General features: G+C 40.0%; 2 protein-coding genes across 2 annotated transcripts; one reads left to right on the plus strand and one right to left on the minus strand.

Annotated features, from left to right (window-relative positions):
- Window positions 1–973: 973 nt before the first annotated feature.
- Window positions 974–1,687, minus strand: LOC125281133 (sex-determining region Y protein). Its single transcript, XM_048213156.1, has one exon. The coding sequence runs from the start codon at window positions 1,670–1,672 to the stop codon at window positions 974–976; it is 699 nt and encodes a 232-aa protein (XP_048069113.1). The 5' UTR covers window positions 1,673–1,687.
- Window positions 1,688–6,711: 5,024 nt separating this feature from the next.
- On the plus strand, window positions 6,712–7,426 carry LOC113249445 (sex-determining region Y protein). The gene is given in 2 exon segments (XM_026490956.1): window positions 6,712–6,990; window positions 6,992–7,426. Coding segments are annotated over 2 exon segments (699 nt in total). The 5' UTR covers window positions 6,712–6,726.
- The last annotated feature ends 11,480 nt before the right edge of the window (window positions 7,427–18,906 follow it).

The following is an 18,906-nucleotide window of genomic DNA, read 5'->3' on the forward strand; positions in this document are numbered from 1 at the left end:
AAAGTGCCAGTTTTCTGCTTTAGCCTATATGCGAAGTTTATACTGCCTTTGATTTAACTTTTCATTGACATGTACATTAGCTTAGCCACATAGCTGCCTCATTGTCCACCTGCCATGCCACTGCTCCCATAATCTGAATAGTTCATATTCTCAACATTCTTTCTCTACCTTTCACGTGTGTGTGTGTTAACTTAGGAGGTGGTGGAAACAAGTACTTTGTTAGAAGAAAATATTCAGAAGAAGCAGCAAAAATATGGGTGTCATATAGATATAAAAATGAACACGAATTTAATAAAGATTTTCTTTTACCAGATGGATGTTATAAACGGTTCAAAGTGAACGCCAAAGCGCGCAGACATGCGTAGAGGAGAGGAATTGAATTGCAGATGTCGCCAAACCGGTTTTTCCACAGCAGGGATGGGAGACAATATAAAGTAGCAAAGAAGACATCATTTACATATCTAGTAGTTAATTATCTGGGCATTACAAAGACGGGCAAAGTAGCTGAGAGACCAATGAACAGAACGTCTGTGAAGGGTTGCTTCAAAGGATAGGAAGTTGTCCATCACACTACATTTTGTCCGTGTTTCTCAGTACTATATTTTTGTTGCTGAGTTTAAAATAAAGAGTGAGAATTCTGTTATCTATGCTGACGAGTGGCAGATTATTAATTTATACTTGCAGCTATTCAATTTATTTAGAAGCGAATCTGTGGAACAACCAAAATTAGATATGACCATTGTTCTGTTAAAAGACAGATGGGTGGTCTTGGAACTCAAGCAGTTTCAGTAGTGTTAAGGTGATCTCTTGTCAAGGTAAGCAGCCATAAACCCAGACTGAATCAATTCAGAACGTCCTGTAATTCTTTATATGTTAAGCAAGTTTGCCCACTTTATTTTGAAATTAAGTGACGCATAAAATAATAGCAAAATTAATATGAATAGGGCCTCTGTTAGCTAGAGTAAGGAAATCACTATGGAAAATAAGCATCAGAAAGTCCCAGCTGTTGCTTAGGGTAAAAGGGAGGGTCAGCCCACAGCTGTGTAGCCAAGGTTTCTCGGCTGTCACGGAAGCTTGTGGAGCTGCAGTGCTGCTCCTGCTGCAGCAGCGAACTGGCTACGTTCACGGGTTGTGAGGAGCTTAGCTGGTCCTCCATTCCTGAGTGCGCAGCCCTAGTATGGCTGTTCCTGTAGGTGAAGGGGTACCACGTCTCATCCACGCGCACCTGCCTGCATAGCGTGGAGGAAGAAGCTGAAGGTAGCAATTTGTCATCTTTCTGTGGCGTGGCCTTCCGACGGGGTCGATATTTATAGTCTGGGTATTTCTGTCGGTGCATGGCCTGTAGTCTCTGTGCCTCCTCAAAAAATGGCCATTTTTCGGCTTCCGTAAGCATTTTCCACTGGTACCCCAGCTGCTTGCTGATCTCTGAGTTTTGCATTTGGGGATTCTCTAGAGCCACCTTGCGCCTTTGATCACGAGACCACAGCATGAATGCGTTCATGGGTCGTCTGACGCGGTTCTGGCCGCTGTCTCTACTATTTCCTTCGGTTTCACACCGGTAATTTGAGGTAGGATTGTTCATCCAAAATTCCGAAAATGTTCTTCCAAAAGCAAGGATATTTCGTTGTTGTACCGCTGCACAGTGATCATCGCTGTTCAATACTCCGAACATAGCGGAAACGTAAAATTACAACGGTTAAAAGAAAAGGGGTTGGGGCTATGTAGCAACGTTGGAAGGTGTAAGCTTTCGGGCAATTATCTAGACGCTGGCGCTGTAACTTTTGTTTCTAAAATACTCGTTTCTCCTCCCAGCACCTTGCCGCAAACCCGCCCCCTGACCGTCAGCCAAAGCCCAACCTATGCATTCTCAAGCAAAACTTCCAAATAAGGTCACACAACACTGCCTAACTGCTCTACATCTAATTCGCAGCGCTGAAGTCTCTATGCCTCTCTTTAAGAATTGAAACAAACTTTGTTATTATTAATTTATTTTATTATTCCTTTAAATCAAAGGAGGAATGTGCAGCAAAGATTGCAAATTGTTTATCAAAAGTGAAAGTTATGTTTAAAAAACAAACCTTAAAGATAATGTAATTCTACTAGCTATTAAAACACCACAGGATACTGAATTCGTATTAACCATCATCGTGTTTCTTCACTTCTACTTAAACTACAATTCAAAATTCTATGCCAGTTTTCCACTGCCAAATAACTAGTAATTCTATTCTGTTATCTATACTGATGGTTAACGGAATGCAAATATATATTTACAGCCAATAGTTATGGCCAGTCTGTACAATAACTAAATTTTGATATAAAAATTGTACAACTAAAACAGGAAACAAAACAAACAACAAACTAACCAACAGCGGCAACAACAAAAACACATGACTTTGGAACTCAAGCAGTTCCAGGGGTGTTCAGGTAACACTGAAGAGACTGATTTGTTCTCCATAGACTCTACACAGTTATACCTGCGTCACTGTCTTCTGCACTTTCACATAACTGATAACCAAAATAAAAAAACAGAACAAAACAAAGCAAAACAAAAAAGATTTTACAAATCTAGATTCACTTTCTAAATTAGAGCCACCAACTTATCATCTTTTATATTTTACTTCAACCTTAGCGCAAAATTAAAAAAGTCATATTTTACCAAGTCATATTTTTACCTCCTCCAAATAAATTCTGAAGCCAGACTTGAAAATTATCATAGAATATGGTCATGTAATACCATAGGGCGAAACTTTCCCCATGCAAATCTTAAAAGCATATTTGCAAAATGGGACTAACAACCATGCATTGCACAGGACACAGCCTGTTAAAAAAAATAAAATAAAAACAAAAAACAAGGTCTCACCAAGACTGACTAAGAATGATGCCAAAATCCCCAGGGAAATGAAATGATTCATTGCAAGCTATAATTCACATCGCCAGATGTGATTTATGCAATAAATGTTATGATGCATTGGTACTAAAAACTCCAAACAAAGATTAACTTTACTCTCAAAATATGTGTATCGACCCCATACTTTGTATCTTACTCATCTAATAGAGTTTAGTAGTAGTCAAGATCCGAATAAAATGGTAATATATTGTTACCTGACCCAACTTAAAAAAGATATCTTAATGCAGAATCCAAGATTTAAATGGCACTCACACACAAAAGGAGATTTTTATAAAGCTGGAAATAATTTAACATATGAGAAAAGAATATTCCAGGTCAAAATTGATATTGAAAGGCAAAATGTGATACGCACTGCAACATGGATGAACCTTGAAGACATCACCCCATCTGAAGCAAAGAAGGGAGACACCAGGCCCCATACTGAATGATTTTGTTTACATGAAATATTCAGAGGAGAAAAATACATAGAGACAGGAACTACATTAGTGGTTCTCAAGCTCTGGATAAAGGGGAAGACACACCAGGAGTAATCACTAAGGGGTGCAGGGTGTTCTTCTGGGGTGATGAAATTTTCCAGAACTAGACACAGATGATGGTTGCACAACATTGTGAATGTGTTTAAGGCTACTGAATTGTACACTTTAATTAGTTAAAAAGAATAAAATGAACTTTATGTTACATATGTTTAACCACACCCCACCCCCTCCAAGGAGGGCAAATAGGGCGTCATCATGATATCTATATCATAACAGAAATTAATATCTATATCCTCCTTTGGGAAAGGGAGGCTGAGCAGTCAATAAAATTTAAATGAAAAAGAGAGGTTTAACTGTTTTTGAACCTCCAGCTCCTAGACTAGTGCCTGGCATATACTTGAAATATTTGAATCCTTGAAATATTTCTCCAATGCTTTAATAACTATCAAAAGGGATGAAAACCACTCCATGTGTGGATGAAAAAAAGAGAAATAGTAATCCATGACAAAGCAAGAACAAAAATGACCTGCATTTTAACAATTTTTCTTGCAACAATGGAGGAAAGGGGGCAGAGGGAGTACAACTTTTACCTCTGCAATCTGATACCAGTAATTTACCCTAATGTTTCTTGGAGTGCATTTTTGAGCTTTACCCTTGTACAAGACCCAGCTGATCTGTGCATCTGTATCATTCCAAATTTAGTCTCTGCGCTGCCCAAACAAGCAGGCTTTCAGTGCATTTTTGATGTTTCAACTCATTTTAATTTTGGAACCAAGACTGATACTCTTAGTTGCTGTGACCAAATACAATATTTAACGGTTCCTACAATACTGAGTCTTTATACCAGAGAGTAAAAATATAGGCGCCCCTGTGCTCCTGCCTAGGTGAGACACGATTTCCATCCCCCAAATCTGGTTAATGAAAGGTTAAAGGTTTTTTTTTTTTTTCCCCTTGAGATTTTATTTATTTATTTATTTATTTATTTATTTATTTATTTATTTATTTATTCATTCATTCATTCATTTATTTATTTGAGAGAGAGCACCAGCAAGAGGGTACAAGCAGGAGGAGCAGCAGAGGGAGAGGGAGAAGCAGACACCCCACTTGGCAGGGAGCCAGATGCACAGCCCACTGTGCTGGTGCTAGATCTCAGGACAGCCTGAGAGGATGGCTGCTGGTTAACCAAGTGAGCCAACCAGGTGTCCCGGTTACGGCTTTCTTGTTTTATAGGTATGCTACCTTTCTTATTCATTAGTGATGAATAAGAACAACATTCTCAAAAGCTGTTTAATATCTTTTTATCAATAAGATTTACAAGCAATTTTAAGAGGTAAAAAGTGCTGCAGGCCTGTCAATGTTAAATGCAAATGAGTTTAACAAAGAACAAAGGTTACCAAACTAACAAACTCATTTTATCTGTTGGTAACATTGCTGAACTCAATTAGAAAAAAATAGTCAGCTAACATTAGATTCAGGTAATTTCATAAGCATCTGGTATTTTTTTGATTAGAATAAAAAGGAAGGACAACTGAAGAATAATAAATTAGATTATTCTATTAAAGTCAATTGCATTTGGTTACTCCTGGTGTGTCTTCCCCTTTATCCAGAGCTTGAGAACCACTAATGTAGTTCCTGTCTCTATGTATTTTTCTCCTCTGAATATTTCATGTAAACAAAATCATTCAGTATGGGGCCTGGTGTCTCCCTTCTTTGCTTCAGATGGGGTGATGTCTTCAAGGTTCATCCATGTTGCAGTGCGTATCACATTTTGCCTTTCAATATCAATTTTGACCTGGAATATTCTTTTCTCATATGTTAAATTATTTCCAGCTTTATAAAAATCTCCTTTTGTGTGTGAGTGCCATTTAAATCTTGGATTCTGCATTAAGATATCTTTTTTAAGTTGGGTCAGGTAACAATATATTACCATTTTATTCGGATCTTGACTACTACTAAACTCTATTAGATGAGTAAGATACAAAGTATGGGGTCGATACACATATTTTGAGAGTAAAGTTAATCTTTGTTTGGAGTTTTTAGTACCAATGCATCATAACATTTATTGCATAAATCACATCTGGCGATGTGAATTATAGCTTGCAATGAATCATTTCATTTCCCTGGGGATTTTGGCATCATTCTTAGTCAGTCTTGGTGAGACCTTGTTTTTTGTTTTTATTTTATTTTTTTTAACAGGCTGTGTCCTGTGCAATGCATGGTTGTTAGTCCCATTTTGCAAATATGCTTTTAAGATTTGCATGGGGAAAGTTTCGCCCTATGGTATTACATGACCATATTCTATGATAATTTTCAAGTCTGGCTTCAGAATTTATTTGGAGGAGGTAAAAATATGACTTGGTAAAATATGACTTTTTTAATTTTGCGCTAAGGTTGAAGTAAAATATAAAAGATGATAAGTTGGTGGCTCTAATTTAGAAAGTGAATCTAGATTTGTAAAATCTTTTTTGTTTTGCTTTGTTTTGTTCTGTTTTTTTATTTTGGTTATCAGTTATGTGAAAGTGCAGAAGACAGTGACGCAGGTATAACTGTGTAGAGTCTATGGAGAACAAATCAGTCTCTTCAGTGTTACCTGAACACCCCTGGAACTGCTTGAGTTCCAAAGTCATGTGTTTTTGTTGTTGCCGCTGTTGGTTAGTTTGTTGTTTGTTTTGTTTCCTGTTTTAGTTGTACAATTTTTATATCAAAATTTAGTTATTGTACAGACTGGCCATAACTATTGGCTGTAAATATATATTTGCATTCCGTTAACCATCAGTATAGATAACAGAATAGAATTACTAGTTATTTGGCAGTGGAAAACTGGCATAGAATTTTGAATTGTAGTTTAAGTAGAAGTGAAGAAACACGATGATGGTTAATACGAATTCAGTATCCTGTGGTGTTTTAATAGCTAGTAGAATTACATTATCTTTAAGGTTTGTTTTTTAAACATAACTTTCACTTTTGATAAACAATTTGCAATCTTTGCTGCACATTCCTCCTTTGATTTAAAGGAATAATAAAATAAATTAATAATAACAAAGTTTGTTTCAATTCTTAAAGAGAGGCATAGAGACTTCAGCGCTGCGAATTAGATGTAGAGCAGTTAGGCAGTGTTGTGTGACCTTATTTGGAAGTTTTGCTTGAGAATGCATAGGTTGGGCTTTGGCTGACGGTCAGGGGGCGGGTTTGCGGCAAGGTGCTGGGAGGAGAAACGAGTATTTTAGAAACAAAAGTTACAGCGCCAGCGTCTAGATAATTGCCCGAAAGCTTACACCTTCCAACGTTGCTACATAGCCCCAACCCCTTTTCTTTTAACCGTTGTAATTTTACGTTTCCGCTATGTTCGGAGTATTGAACAGCGATGATCACTGTGCAGCGGTACAACAACGAAATATCCTTGCTTTTGGAAGAACATTTTCGGAATTTTGGATGAACAATCCTACCTCAAATTACCGGTGTGAAACCGAAGGAAATAGTAGAGACAGCGGCCAGAACCGCGTCAGACGACCCATGAACGCATTCATGCTGTGGTCTCGTGATCAAAGGCGCAAGGTGGCTCTAGAGAATCCCCAAATGCAAAACTCAGAGATCAGCAAGCAGCTGGGGGTACCAGTGGAAAATGCTTACGGAAGCCGAAAAATGGCCATTTTTTGAGGAGGCACAGAGACTACAGGCCATGCACCGACAGAAATACCCAGACTATAAATATCGACCCCGTCGGAAGGCCACGCCACAGAAAGATGACAAATTGCTACCTTCAGCTTCTTCCTCCACGCTATGCAGGCAGGTGCGCGTGGATGAGACGTGGTACCCCTTCACCTACAGGAACAGCCATACTAGGGCTGCGCACTCAGGAATGGAGGACCAGCTAAGCTCCTCACAACCCGTGAACGTAGCCAGTTCGCTGCTGCAGCAGGAGCAGCACTGCAGCTCCACAAGCTTCCGTGACAGCCGAGAAACCTTGGCTACACAGCTGTGGGCTGACCCTCCCTTTTACCCTAAGCAACAGCTGGGACTTTCTGATGCTTATTTTCCATAGTGATTTCCTTACTCTAGCTAACAGAGGCCCTATTCATATTAATTTTGCTATTATTTTATGCGTCACTTAATTTCAAAATAAAGTGGGCAAACTTGCTTAACATATAAAGAATTACAGGACGTTCTGAATTGATTCAGTCTGGGTTTATGGCTGCTTACCTTGACAAGAGATCACCTTAACACTACTGAAACTGCTTGAGTTCCAAGACCACCCATCTGTCTTTTAACAGAACAATGGTCATATCTAATTTTGGTTGTTCCACAGATTCGCTTCTAAATAAATTGAATAGCTGCAAGTATAAATTAATAATCTGCCACTCGTCAGCATAGATAACAGAATTCTCACTCTTTATTTTAAACTCAGCAACAAAAATATAGTACTGAGAAACACGGACAAAATGTAGTGTGATGGACAACTTCCTATCCTTTGAAGCAACCCTTCACAGACGTTCTGTTCATTGGTCTCTCAGCTACTTTGCCCGTCTTTGTAATGCCCAGATAATTAACTACTAGATATGTAAATGATGTCTTCTTTGCTACTTTATATTGTCTCCCATCCCTGCTGTGGAAAAACCGGTTTGGCGACATCTGCAATTCAATTCCTCTCCTCTACGCATGTCTGCGCGCTTTGGCGTTCACTTTGAACCGTTTATAACATCCATCTGGTAAAAGAAAATCTTTATTAAATTCGTGTTCATTTTTATATCTATATGACACCCATATTTTTGCTGCTTCTTCTGAATATTTTCTTCTAACAAAGTACTTGTTTCCACCACCTCCTAAGTTAACACACACACACGTGAAAGGTAGAGAAAGAATGTTGAGAATATGAACTATTCAGATTATGGGAGCAGTGGCATGGCAGGTGGACAATGAGGCAGCTATGTGGCTAAGCTAATGTACATGTCAATGAAAAGTTAAATCAAAGGCAGTATAAACTTCGCATATAGGCTAAAGCAGAAAACTGGCACTTTGCAAAGAAAATCATCGCTTTGTAAAATAAAAACAAATCGATGGTTAAAATATACATTGTATATCAAAATCAACTTTGCAATACATATATTCCAAAGCTTTTAAAAAACAATGCCTTAAATAATAAAGTTGAAACACTAAGGCAGTACATATTAGAGCTAAATGCCATGTTTTTAAACAAACGTCAAAGTAAAAAAAGAGAGAGAAAGAGTTAACTAGGCAGACTAATTTGCTGTGGAAACAGTATTGCTTAATCGGAGCTATATGCCAACTAAATGAGAAATATATATTGCAATTTCTCTCAAACAACTTCCTGAATTACTTTGTATTTTTAAAAATGTTTATACACATTACATGTGTGTGTGTGTGTGTGTGTACACATACATATGTGTATTTATACACGCAAGTGTTTTATACTGAAAACCTCTCTTTCCACATGTTGTCCAGAAATTAACTGCTCTGACCTTCATCGCCATGGGTTAATTTTCCTTTTCTTATACTTGAAATAGATGGATATGTAAAATACCATGTCTAGATTGTTTTACTTAATGTAATTTCACAGACATTCTGTTTCTTACTTTTAGAAATTTCTGTGTCTATTTCATTCTACTTTTGATGGACATGTGAATAGACATTTTCTAGTTTTAGTCATTACAGATAGTACTGTTCCTTGTCCATTTGTATACATGTACATGGGAGAACATGTACATTCATTTCTGAGGAGCATACATTCCTGGAAAGGAATTGCTGCTTCTATGTATTTTTAGCAGGGCTTTTTGGCTTTTTGTTTGTTTTTAAGCATATATTGATAGCCAGTATTCTTGCTTTTTGTAATGGATATCTGCTATATTTTAAAATGCCAGCTTTTGAGAAATATTTAGAAAGACAAAAGGACCAAACTAGAGCATGGCCTCTAGCTGTAATCTGGATTTGACTCCCTTCCCTGCAACTTACTATGCCTAACCTTGGACAATTTACTGTACCTGTGTGGCCCTTGATGTTCTCACCATTAACATGATGATGATGATGATAACAATAATAATGTAACAACAAGAAAACCTACCTCACTGGGATGTTGTGAGAAGTAAATAAATTAAGGTATATAAGGGTCTGATGAGAAAATGACTATAAAATACTTAGAACAGAGGATGGCATTAGTAAAGGATTAACTATTAGTTATTACTAACATGAAAATAATTGTTCCATCTACAAAATATTTTAGTGGAAGAGTAATGTAGGTATCCATCCTTGATTTATTTAAATAGACAAGCATGTATTACCTATTAAGTTTCAATGATAATACTTTTCCCTATGATATGAAATGTCACTTTATCATGCATTCATTTTCCATGTGTGCATAGATCTGTCTCCAATGCTTTGCTTAATTCAACAGAGGGTTCTAATATTTTAATTAGGTGATATTTGATTTCATATTCCGTTCCTTAAAAACAAAAAGTCAGGTATGATCTTATGTGAGATACCATGCACAGATCTTAAATTTCCAGGTTGAGAAGTTTGAGCAAATGCTTATAACTGAGTAACTACCTCCCCAGTTAGGTTATAAAATATTTCCATCACCCTATCGACCCTAACACTTGCCTGTGCACTCAATTTTCTCCATCAATGACATAATTTCCATCATTGAGAGATGAGTTTTGCCGGAGCTTGAGCTTCATGTAAAGAAAACCACGCATTACATATTGTGATGTACCTTCTTTCACTCAGCTTAAAGTTCTTACGAAACTACCAGTTTCTGTGACCTTGTTTGGACTGCTTTCAGTTTGAGGGTTTTGCTAATATAAGTGCTGTGAACAGTTGAGTTCAAATGTCCAAGTGAACCTAAGTCTTCAGTTCAGTTGGGCAACACCCAGGGGTGAAATTTCTGGGTCATAGGGTAGCTGGATGGGTAACTTTGTGTGAACCTTCCTAAGATTTATCCAGAGCTTTTGTACCATTTCATATATCTACCAGCAATGTGTGAGATTTCCATACACATGCACGAAAAGGCTCAGCAAAATTTAGAATTATTTGATCTTTTGATGTTTACTCATAAAATGAAGGTGTGTAATGATAGTTAAAACAGTTTATTAGGGGCACCTGGGTGGCTCAGTTGGTTAAGAGTCTGCCTTCAGCTCAGGTCATGATCCCACAGTCCTGGGATCCAGCCCTGAGTCAAGCTCCCTGCTCAGCAGGGAGTCTGCTTCTCCCTCTCTCTCTGCCTAAAGCTTGCTCTCTTACAAATCAATCAATCAATCAATCAATCAATCTTAAAAAAAAAAAAAAAAACCTAAAAAAATAGTTATTGTGGGGCTTGAACTCACAACCCCAAGATCGAGAATCACATGTTCTACTGACTGAGCCAGCCAGGCTCCCCTTATATTTTTTATTAATAAAAAAATCTTTCATTGGAATCTTCTCTTTAGAGAATAAGCATTGCAAAACAACTACTTGGTTTAAATTTTGGTCTGCCTGTTACTAAATGTGCAGCCTTGGACAAGTGACCAACCCCTCAGAGCCTCATTCCTTTGTCTATAAAATGGTGAAGATGATAATACTACCATCCTAAGAGACTGAAAGCTCTTAGGACAGTCTCTGCCACATCTTAAACTCTCATCAAATGTTAGCTATGATTTTTATCATCATTATTAATATTATTCCTAAGAGATACTATTTACAACAAGCCAAACACAGAGTAAAACCCTCTTTCCATTCACCTCCATTCCAAACACTAAGCAGTAATAACTAATTTGCAAATGCTTTCTCACCTTTATCTGGCTCACATGAGCTTTATATATTACACATATATGTTATGTAAAATGTGTTTTTTAATGTAAAGTTTCATGCATAGATATGACATATGGATACATATATATGCAAACTTGCTTTTTTTACCTTAATATATAATGATCATATCTCCAGTTCAAAATATAGAAATAAAAAATCACTTTTTTCATAGAATTTACTGCTCTATGGTATGAATATATTTTATTCAATAAAAATATCCCTACTGATAACCTCTCAGGTTGCTTACTATTTTCACCCCACCATAAACAATTTGCAATAAACTTATTTGTACTGGTAAAAAAAAAAAAAATAGCTATTAACCTCTGGTTTATTTTCTGCTAGAGCAGATGTCCCCTTGTTACTCTTCCTCCTTTGGAATTTCTAGGCTATATAGTATATTGTTTTGTTTAATTTTTTTGAGATCTCTATGCTGATTCAAATGACCAGAATATTCTGCTGGCCTTTTGGTTGAGATCACACAAAATTAATAGATTAAATCAGAAAGATTAACAGAACAATGGGAATGTATGGTGAAAAGAAAAGGGGTGGTTCTTGCCTGGCGTGTAAATAAGGTGTTCTTCGTATTTGCCCAGTAACTTTTTGTGAGACTGCAGAAAAATAAATTTGCTGTTTCCTTTATTGCCAAAAAGGAATGCCACTCTTGCCCCACCCGTTCCTTAGCGCATTCCCTTTAGAAAACTTGTAAATGCACCCTCAGCTCTTCTGTTGAGATGTATTTAGACCTTTTTAAGAGCTAAATAAGCCCCTTGGCAGCATGGCGATCCAGAAAGGTTCCTCTTAATGGCCTTGGAGCCTTCTCTTTGAAGTGTAAACACCAGCAAAGATAGTGCCTTGAAGTCTCCTTATTCGTAGGAGTTTAGCCTAGGCACCTGGGTTTGAGCTGCAACCACTTGCTCCTCCTAGAGATAGGAGAAAACTCCTTTAGACAAAGATAATTAGCTAACTCCAATTTATAACTAATATTTGGCATGACTAAGTGTGTGGAATGTTACGCACTGACATTCAAACCCATGTCCAGAGTTTAGGGATTGTCTTTGTCAAAATATAAGACACAATAAATGACAATGTTTAGTATTGGTGTTGCATTAACATATTAGGTCTACCATAAATTCTCTTAGTATCAACTAAAATCCCTTGGACTATGTAAAGTTGCTTTTACTCATTAGGGCAAGATAAACCCCTTTTCATTGAAACAAACAAACCGAACTACAACCATTAAAAAAAAAAAAAAAAACAACCCAAAACAGAAAAAAAGTGCAATCTATTAATCTAGGGGATGTACTTATTATAGCAAGAAATGCATTTATTCTCATTCTGATGGGGTTGTGGGATATCGGTGAGGTGAGGTGGGGTGCGGTGGGGTGAGGTGGGGTGGAGTCCGGAGCCGACGACCAAGAAAGAATTCTTGAGACGTCTTTGGTGCAAAATGGTGGTTTATTAAAGTAGGGGGACAGGACCCGTGGGCAGAAAGAGCTGCACCAGGGTCATGAGGAGTGGCCCATTATATACCCACAAGTTGGGAGGGGGTTAGGGATAGCGGAAGTCTCTAAGGAATTTTGGAGGCAAGGTTTCCAGGACCTTGAGGAGGCTAGGCTATTGTTGGGAAAAGGTCATTTATTACCGTCGGAGAAAACCTGAGTCCTGAGACCCTTCAGATGTGTATCAGTGGGCCATATGCTTGGGGGATGATTGCCAACATGTGTCTTGGGGGGTTTAGAGGTAAAGGATGTTTCCAAAGGAATTTTTGTACGTTAAAGTAGTCTCAGGGGATCCTGGGGGTCAGGCTAAGGTTGCCTCTGGCCCTTAGCAAAGTATTAACATCGAGGCAATTGGGTTCCTCGAGGAATGTCACTCTGCCTGTTTCAAGGACTTGTCAATGGGCTGTAGGTTGTAAGGAAATTTAATAATTTTTCTTCTGCCTTTGTTTCCCACATCAGTACCGCAGTTGAAATACCCTAGCAAAGATTCAGAAAAGTTTCAAATATTGTTACACATTTGGGAATTAATAAAATTGTCCACTGCCCCCTCTTGGGTCCTTTTACTTCATCACATCAACCCGCTGAAAAAAGGACCATCACATTTGTTCCTACTGGAGTGTAGAGGCGGACAGCCACAAGAAACTCTAGATCATAAATGTAAGATCCTTCCTTCCTCCCCCAATTTGAGGGACTTAAGATTTACTTACTCCTTTGAATATTTGCATTTATTTTCAACATCCTCACCAACTCCTCAGACAAGAACTATCTAGAGGGCCTCAAAGAGAAAATCATAAACTCTGAGGCAACCCGTATTATTACCAAAGACAGTGTTTTTCACACCCCAAGTTGCAGAGAAGCCTTTTGAAACACAGGGATTACCCCGCGCCCCACTGCACCCCCAAGACTCCCACCAGTCATATTTCAATTAGCTTTTGTATAAAGTCACCCACATATTTCCAAGCACGAATGCAACTTTGTAAGGTTGTGGCTTTTATAAAATGCAATTCTCCGGTTGGAAAACCATTTCTTTATTGGACAAATAACTTCAATCCACTGCACTTGACACACAAAGCTTTGCTGCAATGCTCTTTGTGCAATTGTTAACACCTGAGGAGACCATGTCCCAGTGTTGTTTTTTTTTTTTTTTTTTTTTTTTTTCCCCAGCTATCCTGGCAGTGCCTTTGGGCAAGGCACTAACACATTTTGGCTCCTTTGCCCAAGCCCATGCTGGCTTTTTTCAACAGCTCAAATAATGTTGATGTAGTTTTGGGATGTAGGTGAGGTCTGGAGCTGACAGCCAAGAAAGAATTCTTGAGACACCTTTGGGGCAAAAGGGTGATTTTATTGAAGCATGGGATGGGACCCATGGGCAGAAAGAGTTGCTGGCCACCCTGGGGTTGCAAGGGGCAACTGACTGATTATATACTTTGGGGTTGGGGAAAGTAAAGACAAGGGAAGTTCCAAAAGGATTTTCATATGTTAAAGAAGACTCTCCAGATACTGGAGGCCTTGCCATTGTCAAGTTAAGGTATTTTTCCCTCTAGCAAGGCATTAACATGAAGGTAGTTGGGAACTTCCCGGAGGAACATATTACACTCTGCCTGCTTCAAGTATCTGTCAATGGGCTGCAGATTATAAGGACATTTAATCATATCTACAGTTCCTTCTGCCTTTGTTTCCCACATCACTGTGACTGTAAGCATGATGATTTTTTTTTTTTTTTTTTTTTTGCCTCACAAAGAAACAATGGAAATACAGAAGGCTTGTGGATTAACTAGGCATTCACAAAGTTGGTGGCTGTGGGTAAGAGCATTACAGAGGGTGTTTTGTACTGCTTATTGTTAATTACTTGACAAAAAACAATATTTGAATTCAAACAAAGCAGATTGGAGATTTATCCTCAGCTGAACTCATTTGGTTGAATAGCAATTTCCCTGTAAGATAATGAGGCATATAGCGCTTACTGACACTCACATTTTCACTCACAGTGTAACTAAGATTTTGTGGTCCTTTGTGGACCTCTCTTTTCTTTAATAATTTAGTGTGAAGAGGAAAACTGCCCAGAGCAGGCCCAGGCCAGGAGGCCCCAGAAGATGGAAAGTTACTAACAATAAGCTAGAGATAACCAGAAGCCCTACGGAGAGCAAGCGATAACCAGCCATTTCTGCTTCTGTAAACAGGCTTCCTGCCACAGGCTCCCTGCACTACTGTTCCCACCTAAAGCAGCCCCCACTTCCCTAGTTCAAACCCACCTAGCATAGCCCTTGGAGCCTGACTGCCTGCACTCCCCTATAAAAGCCCTGTAATCCCGTTGCCCCCGGGGCCCAGAATGTGGAGCAGGCGCTCATCTGGGTCCACCGGCGCAAAACAAATCCGAGTTCTCCTACTTTTCTGAGTGTCACTTGGTCTCTCGCCGGCCTGATTCTTATTTTTCCGCAACATTTCTGGAGTCCCCAGCGAGATTCCAACTGTTCTGGCGCCTTGAGCCACTGGCCGGTGGCTCGACTGCACTGGAGCAGGGAGGAACTTGGGATCAAAGCAAGGCAACATGCCACCTGACGGTATTCCAGGTCCTCCTTCACCCTGGAGTTCCGACCCCCTGGGCAGTCTTGCCCCAGCCGGACTCCAAGGAGAAGTCAATCAACTCTCCTGGCAAGTCATCTGGACTCGGTAAGCATCCTGGGAATCTGTAGTCAGGACCTGCTTCCACTGAGCAGAGGGGAAACACAGCCACCTTCCAGGAATCTCCATAAGGAATTCCACACGTTGGGGACTTCCCATGGGGGAGGTCCCACAGGACAGGAACCTCCTGAAAGGGGGGACAGTAAGGAATTTCTGAAAGGAATTCCACAGGTGGGGGGGCCTCCTAGGGGGGGAGGTCCTGTAATAACTTCGGTGTGAGGGCGTGAGTGAATGAATGGCCTGTGTATGTCTGTGGCTCCACAGTCTTGGGACAACGAAGTCTGAGTGGGCCCCAACCTCTTTCTATGGTGACCTCATAGAGTCTAGGGCGAGCCCTTCGGGACGCCGGTCTGAGGTTTATATGGACTCGCTACGGCTAAGAGACACCCACGTCTCCTCCAGGAGAGTGGACAGGCAGGCATCTGATTGGTCTCTCCTTGGACGGACACCCACCCTTGTTTGTCTTTCTGCCACCGAGGCAGGGAGGAACACATAGGGTGGGCAAGAGAGCCTCTGTTCATCATGGACAGAAGTTCTTCAAAACCCACGGTCCTAGACTATATGCTCAAAATTTTAAGAAGGGATTCTCAGGAGACTATGGGATCAAAACGTCTCCTGGAAAATTATACACATTAGGCGAACTGGAATGGGACACCTTTGGGGTCAACTGGCCCTTCGAGGGTGCCCTACGACGTACCCACTGTCCAGATCGTTTACAAAATTATGGTCAGGACTCCCAGACACCCTGACCAATTACCTTATATTGATTCTTGGATCCAGGTAGCCCAAACTCTGCCCCTGTGAGTCAGATTCTGTGCTAATAGGAAGGGCCAGAGTAGGATATCTGTAACCCAAGTAAAAGAGCCCAAAGGCTGTAAGGAAGCAGAGCCTCTTTATCAGGGAGGCCCCACCTGGGAGCAGCAAGGCGCAGCATCAGGGATCAGCTCTGGACACAGATGAGCCCATCTGGAAGCGTGGGGACTGCCATCCTCCTCTGACTCGAGGCCTGAGGCTGAGCTGCAGAGAAGAGGAAATGATAGATGGGAAGGAAACTAAGGTTTGGAAATATTTCTTTTGATTGGCCAGAAGACTCTACATGAAACAATGGTTTTAGAAATCAGAATAAGGGCGCCTGGGTGGCGCAGTCATTAAGTGTGTGCCTTGGCTCAGGGCGTGATCCCAGCGTTCTGGGATCCCACATCGAGCTCCTCTGCTGGGAGCCTGCTTCTTCCTGTCCCACTCCCCCTGCCTGTGTTCCCTCTCTCACTGGCTGTCTCTGGCTGTCAAATAAATAAATGAAATCTCTAAAAAAAAAAAAAGAAAGAAAGGAAGGAAGGGGAGGAAGGGAGGGAGGAAGGGAGGAAGAAGGAAAGAAGGAAAGAAAGAAAGAAAAGAAAAAAGAAAGAAAGAAGAAAGAAAGAAAGAAAGAAAAAGAAAGAAAGAAAGAAAGAAAGAAAGAAAGAAAGAAAGAAAGAAAGAAAGAAAGAAAGAAAGAAAGAAAGAAGAAAGAAAGAAATCAGAATAAAATATGGCAGAATGCAGTTCTGACCAGACGTCACATTGTGACTTAGTAGTTGTGGATGAAATTCCTGTATAGCTGATTGCATTTCAAAGGAATGGTGAAAGTATTGTGTTTCCAAGATCTGCCTGATCCAGTGAGAATTACAGCCCAGTTTAAATGAGTCCAATGAGCCCTCCTATAGAGGAAAGACTCCGATTTCATCAAAGTGGATTCAGCCTTTGGCATGCTGCATTTGTGTGTGGCCCAGGTCACAGCCCCCTGGGAGTGGCAGCCCCTGCATCAGTGTCAGGGTGCAGACATTTCTCTCCTTGGATTATCAAGAACTCCAGGCTCCTGAGCCAGTCAGACTGCACTAAGGTGCTGACAGTGAGCTGCTGCACGGACAGACCAGGCAGAGGCTCTCACTCTGCATTTAAAGGGCCCAAGGGCTGCAGGAAGAGTGTTCCTGCTTCTTCTAAGTGACATGTGTGAAGAGATAACTGATTAGCAGCTCTGACAGCCCACAGAAAACTTGATCCAGACAGAAACGAAATGTAAAATAACAGGAGCCCTCCTCCTTGACTTTAAGAAAGAGGAGAGGAGACTAAGAATTCTGAGTGTCTCTGATAAACCAGGCCTTATGTTGAGTGTGTTAGGCATATACTTTCATTTAATTTCCCAAAACACCAAACATGTGCGCTTGTAGAGTTTAAATAATGTAACTTTGGTCATATAGAAAATAAGTAATATGTTATTTTTTAAAAAAATCTGATAATCTGAAACATCGATTCAAACACAAGGAGGAAAAGTATGGGTTCTGGAATCCTGCAACTTGGTTTCAAAATTTGTTTCGACCACTTCCTAGTGATGAGACTTGAGCAGCTTTTCTAACTTGCTGTGTCTTAGTTCCTCATCTGCAAAGTATAGGCAGTGTTTACATAACAGAGTTTAAGATTCAAATTAGATTATGTCTATTAATTGCTTAGACAAATATCTAATGTTTAGTAACTCCCCAGAAAATGTTTGATATTATTTTCCAATAATCTTCAAAATCTATGATAGTCTAAAATGTCATTCTGCTTCCCGTATTTGAGTGTGACAATTGTAATACCCATTGAAATATACTTTCCATGATTCTATTAAGATTAGTTAATCTTAGTTATGGTGACAATCTTATACCATTTGCGTATTTGTTAAAACTCAACTTACTTTACCCTTATTGTTTAAAAGTTGCTCTTTGATGAGTTATAAGTAATATGTTATTTAAAAAAAAAAAAAAAAACCTTAATTGGTAACTTAGCCTTGGGATTGTGAGTAAGGAGGCAAAGAAGGCAGTAAGAGGGTCACAAGGCACAGAGCCCAGGAGGAGACCCGGTAAGAAGGAGAAGGGGGCTAATGGAAAGGTGACAGGCTATAACTGGAGTCACCTGGGGTTAGTCTCCCAGGACAGGGATTTTAAGAAATATTCCCAAGCAGCTGACAAAACCCCCTGTCTTCTCTGGCCTGACATGGACTGTCTATCCCCCTTGGTGGTGGGAAGACATGACGCTGGAGCTGATGAGCTCTGAAACCAGGAACTCCTTTCTCTGCCTTCTGGCAACATTTTGCCTCTTCTCTTTCCCCCTCCCCTGGTTCTACACCACCTTGGGTGTGGCCTGCATAACTGGCTTCTAGATCATCCTCAGTGCCTGAGGCACCATGGCTCCTTCTCCCTTCAGTGTGAAGGGTCGAGAAGAGCACCCCCTGGACCAAACACCACCTACTCCAGATTTCCCCACCAGTGTCTCAGAAAAAATTGACATTGGGGAGGATCCAGGTGGAACATAGTTCAGTATTTAACCCAAGTTAACTTTGTCAGTTTAATTAAGATAGACATGATGAGGTTGTGGGATACAGGTGAGGTTCAGTGGGGTGGAGTCCGAAGCCAATGAGGCGTCTTTGGTGCAAAAAGGTGGTTTATTAAAGCAGGGGGATAGGACCCGTGGGCAGAAAGAACTGCCCCAGGGTCATGAGGAGTGGCCCATTATATACCCTCAAGTTGCG

This window comes from Ursus arctos, unplaced genomic scaffold (assembly GCF_023065955.2).
Source record: "Ursus arctos isolate Adak ecotype North America unplaced genomic scaffold, UrsArc2.0 scaffold_273, whole genome shotgun sequence".
Taxonomy (NCBI): Eukaryota; Metazoa; Chordata; class Mammalia; order Carnivora; family Ursidae; genus Ursus; species Ursus arctos.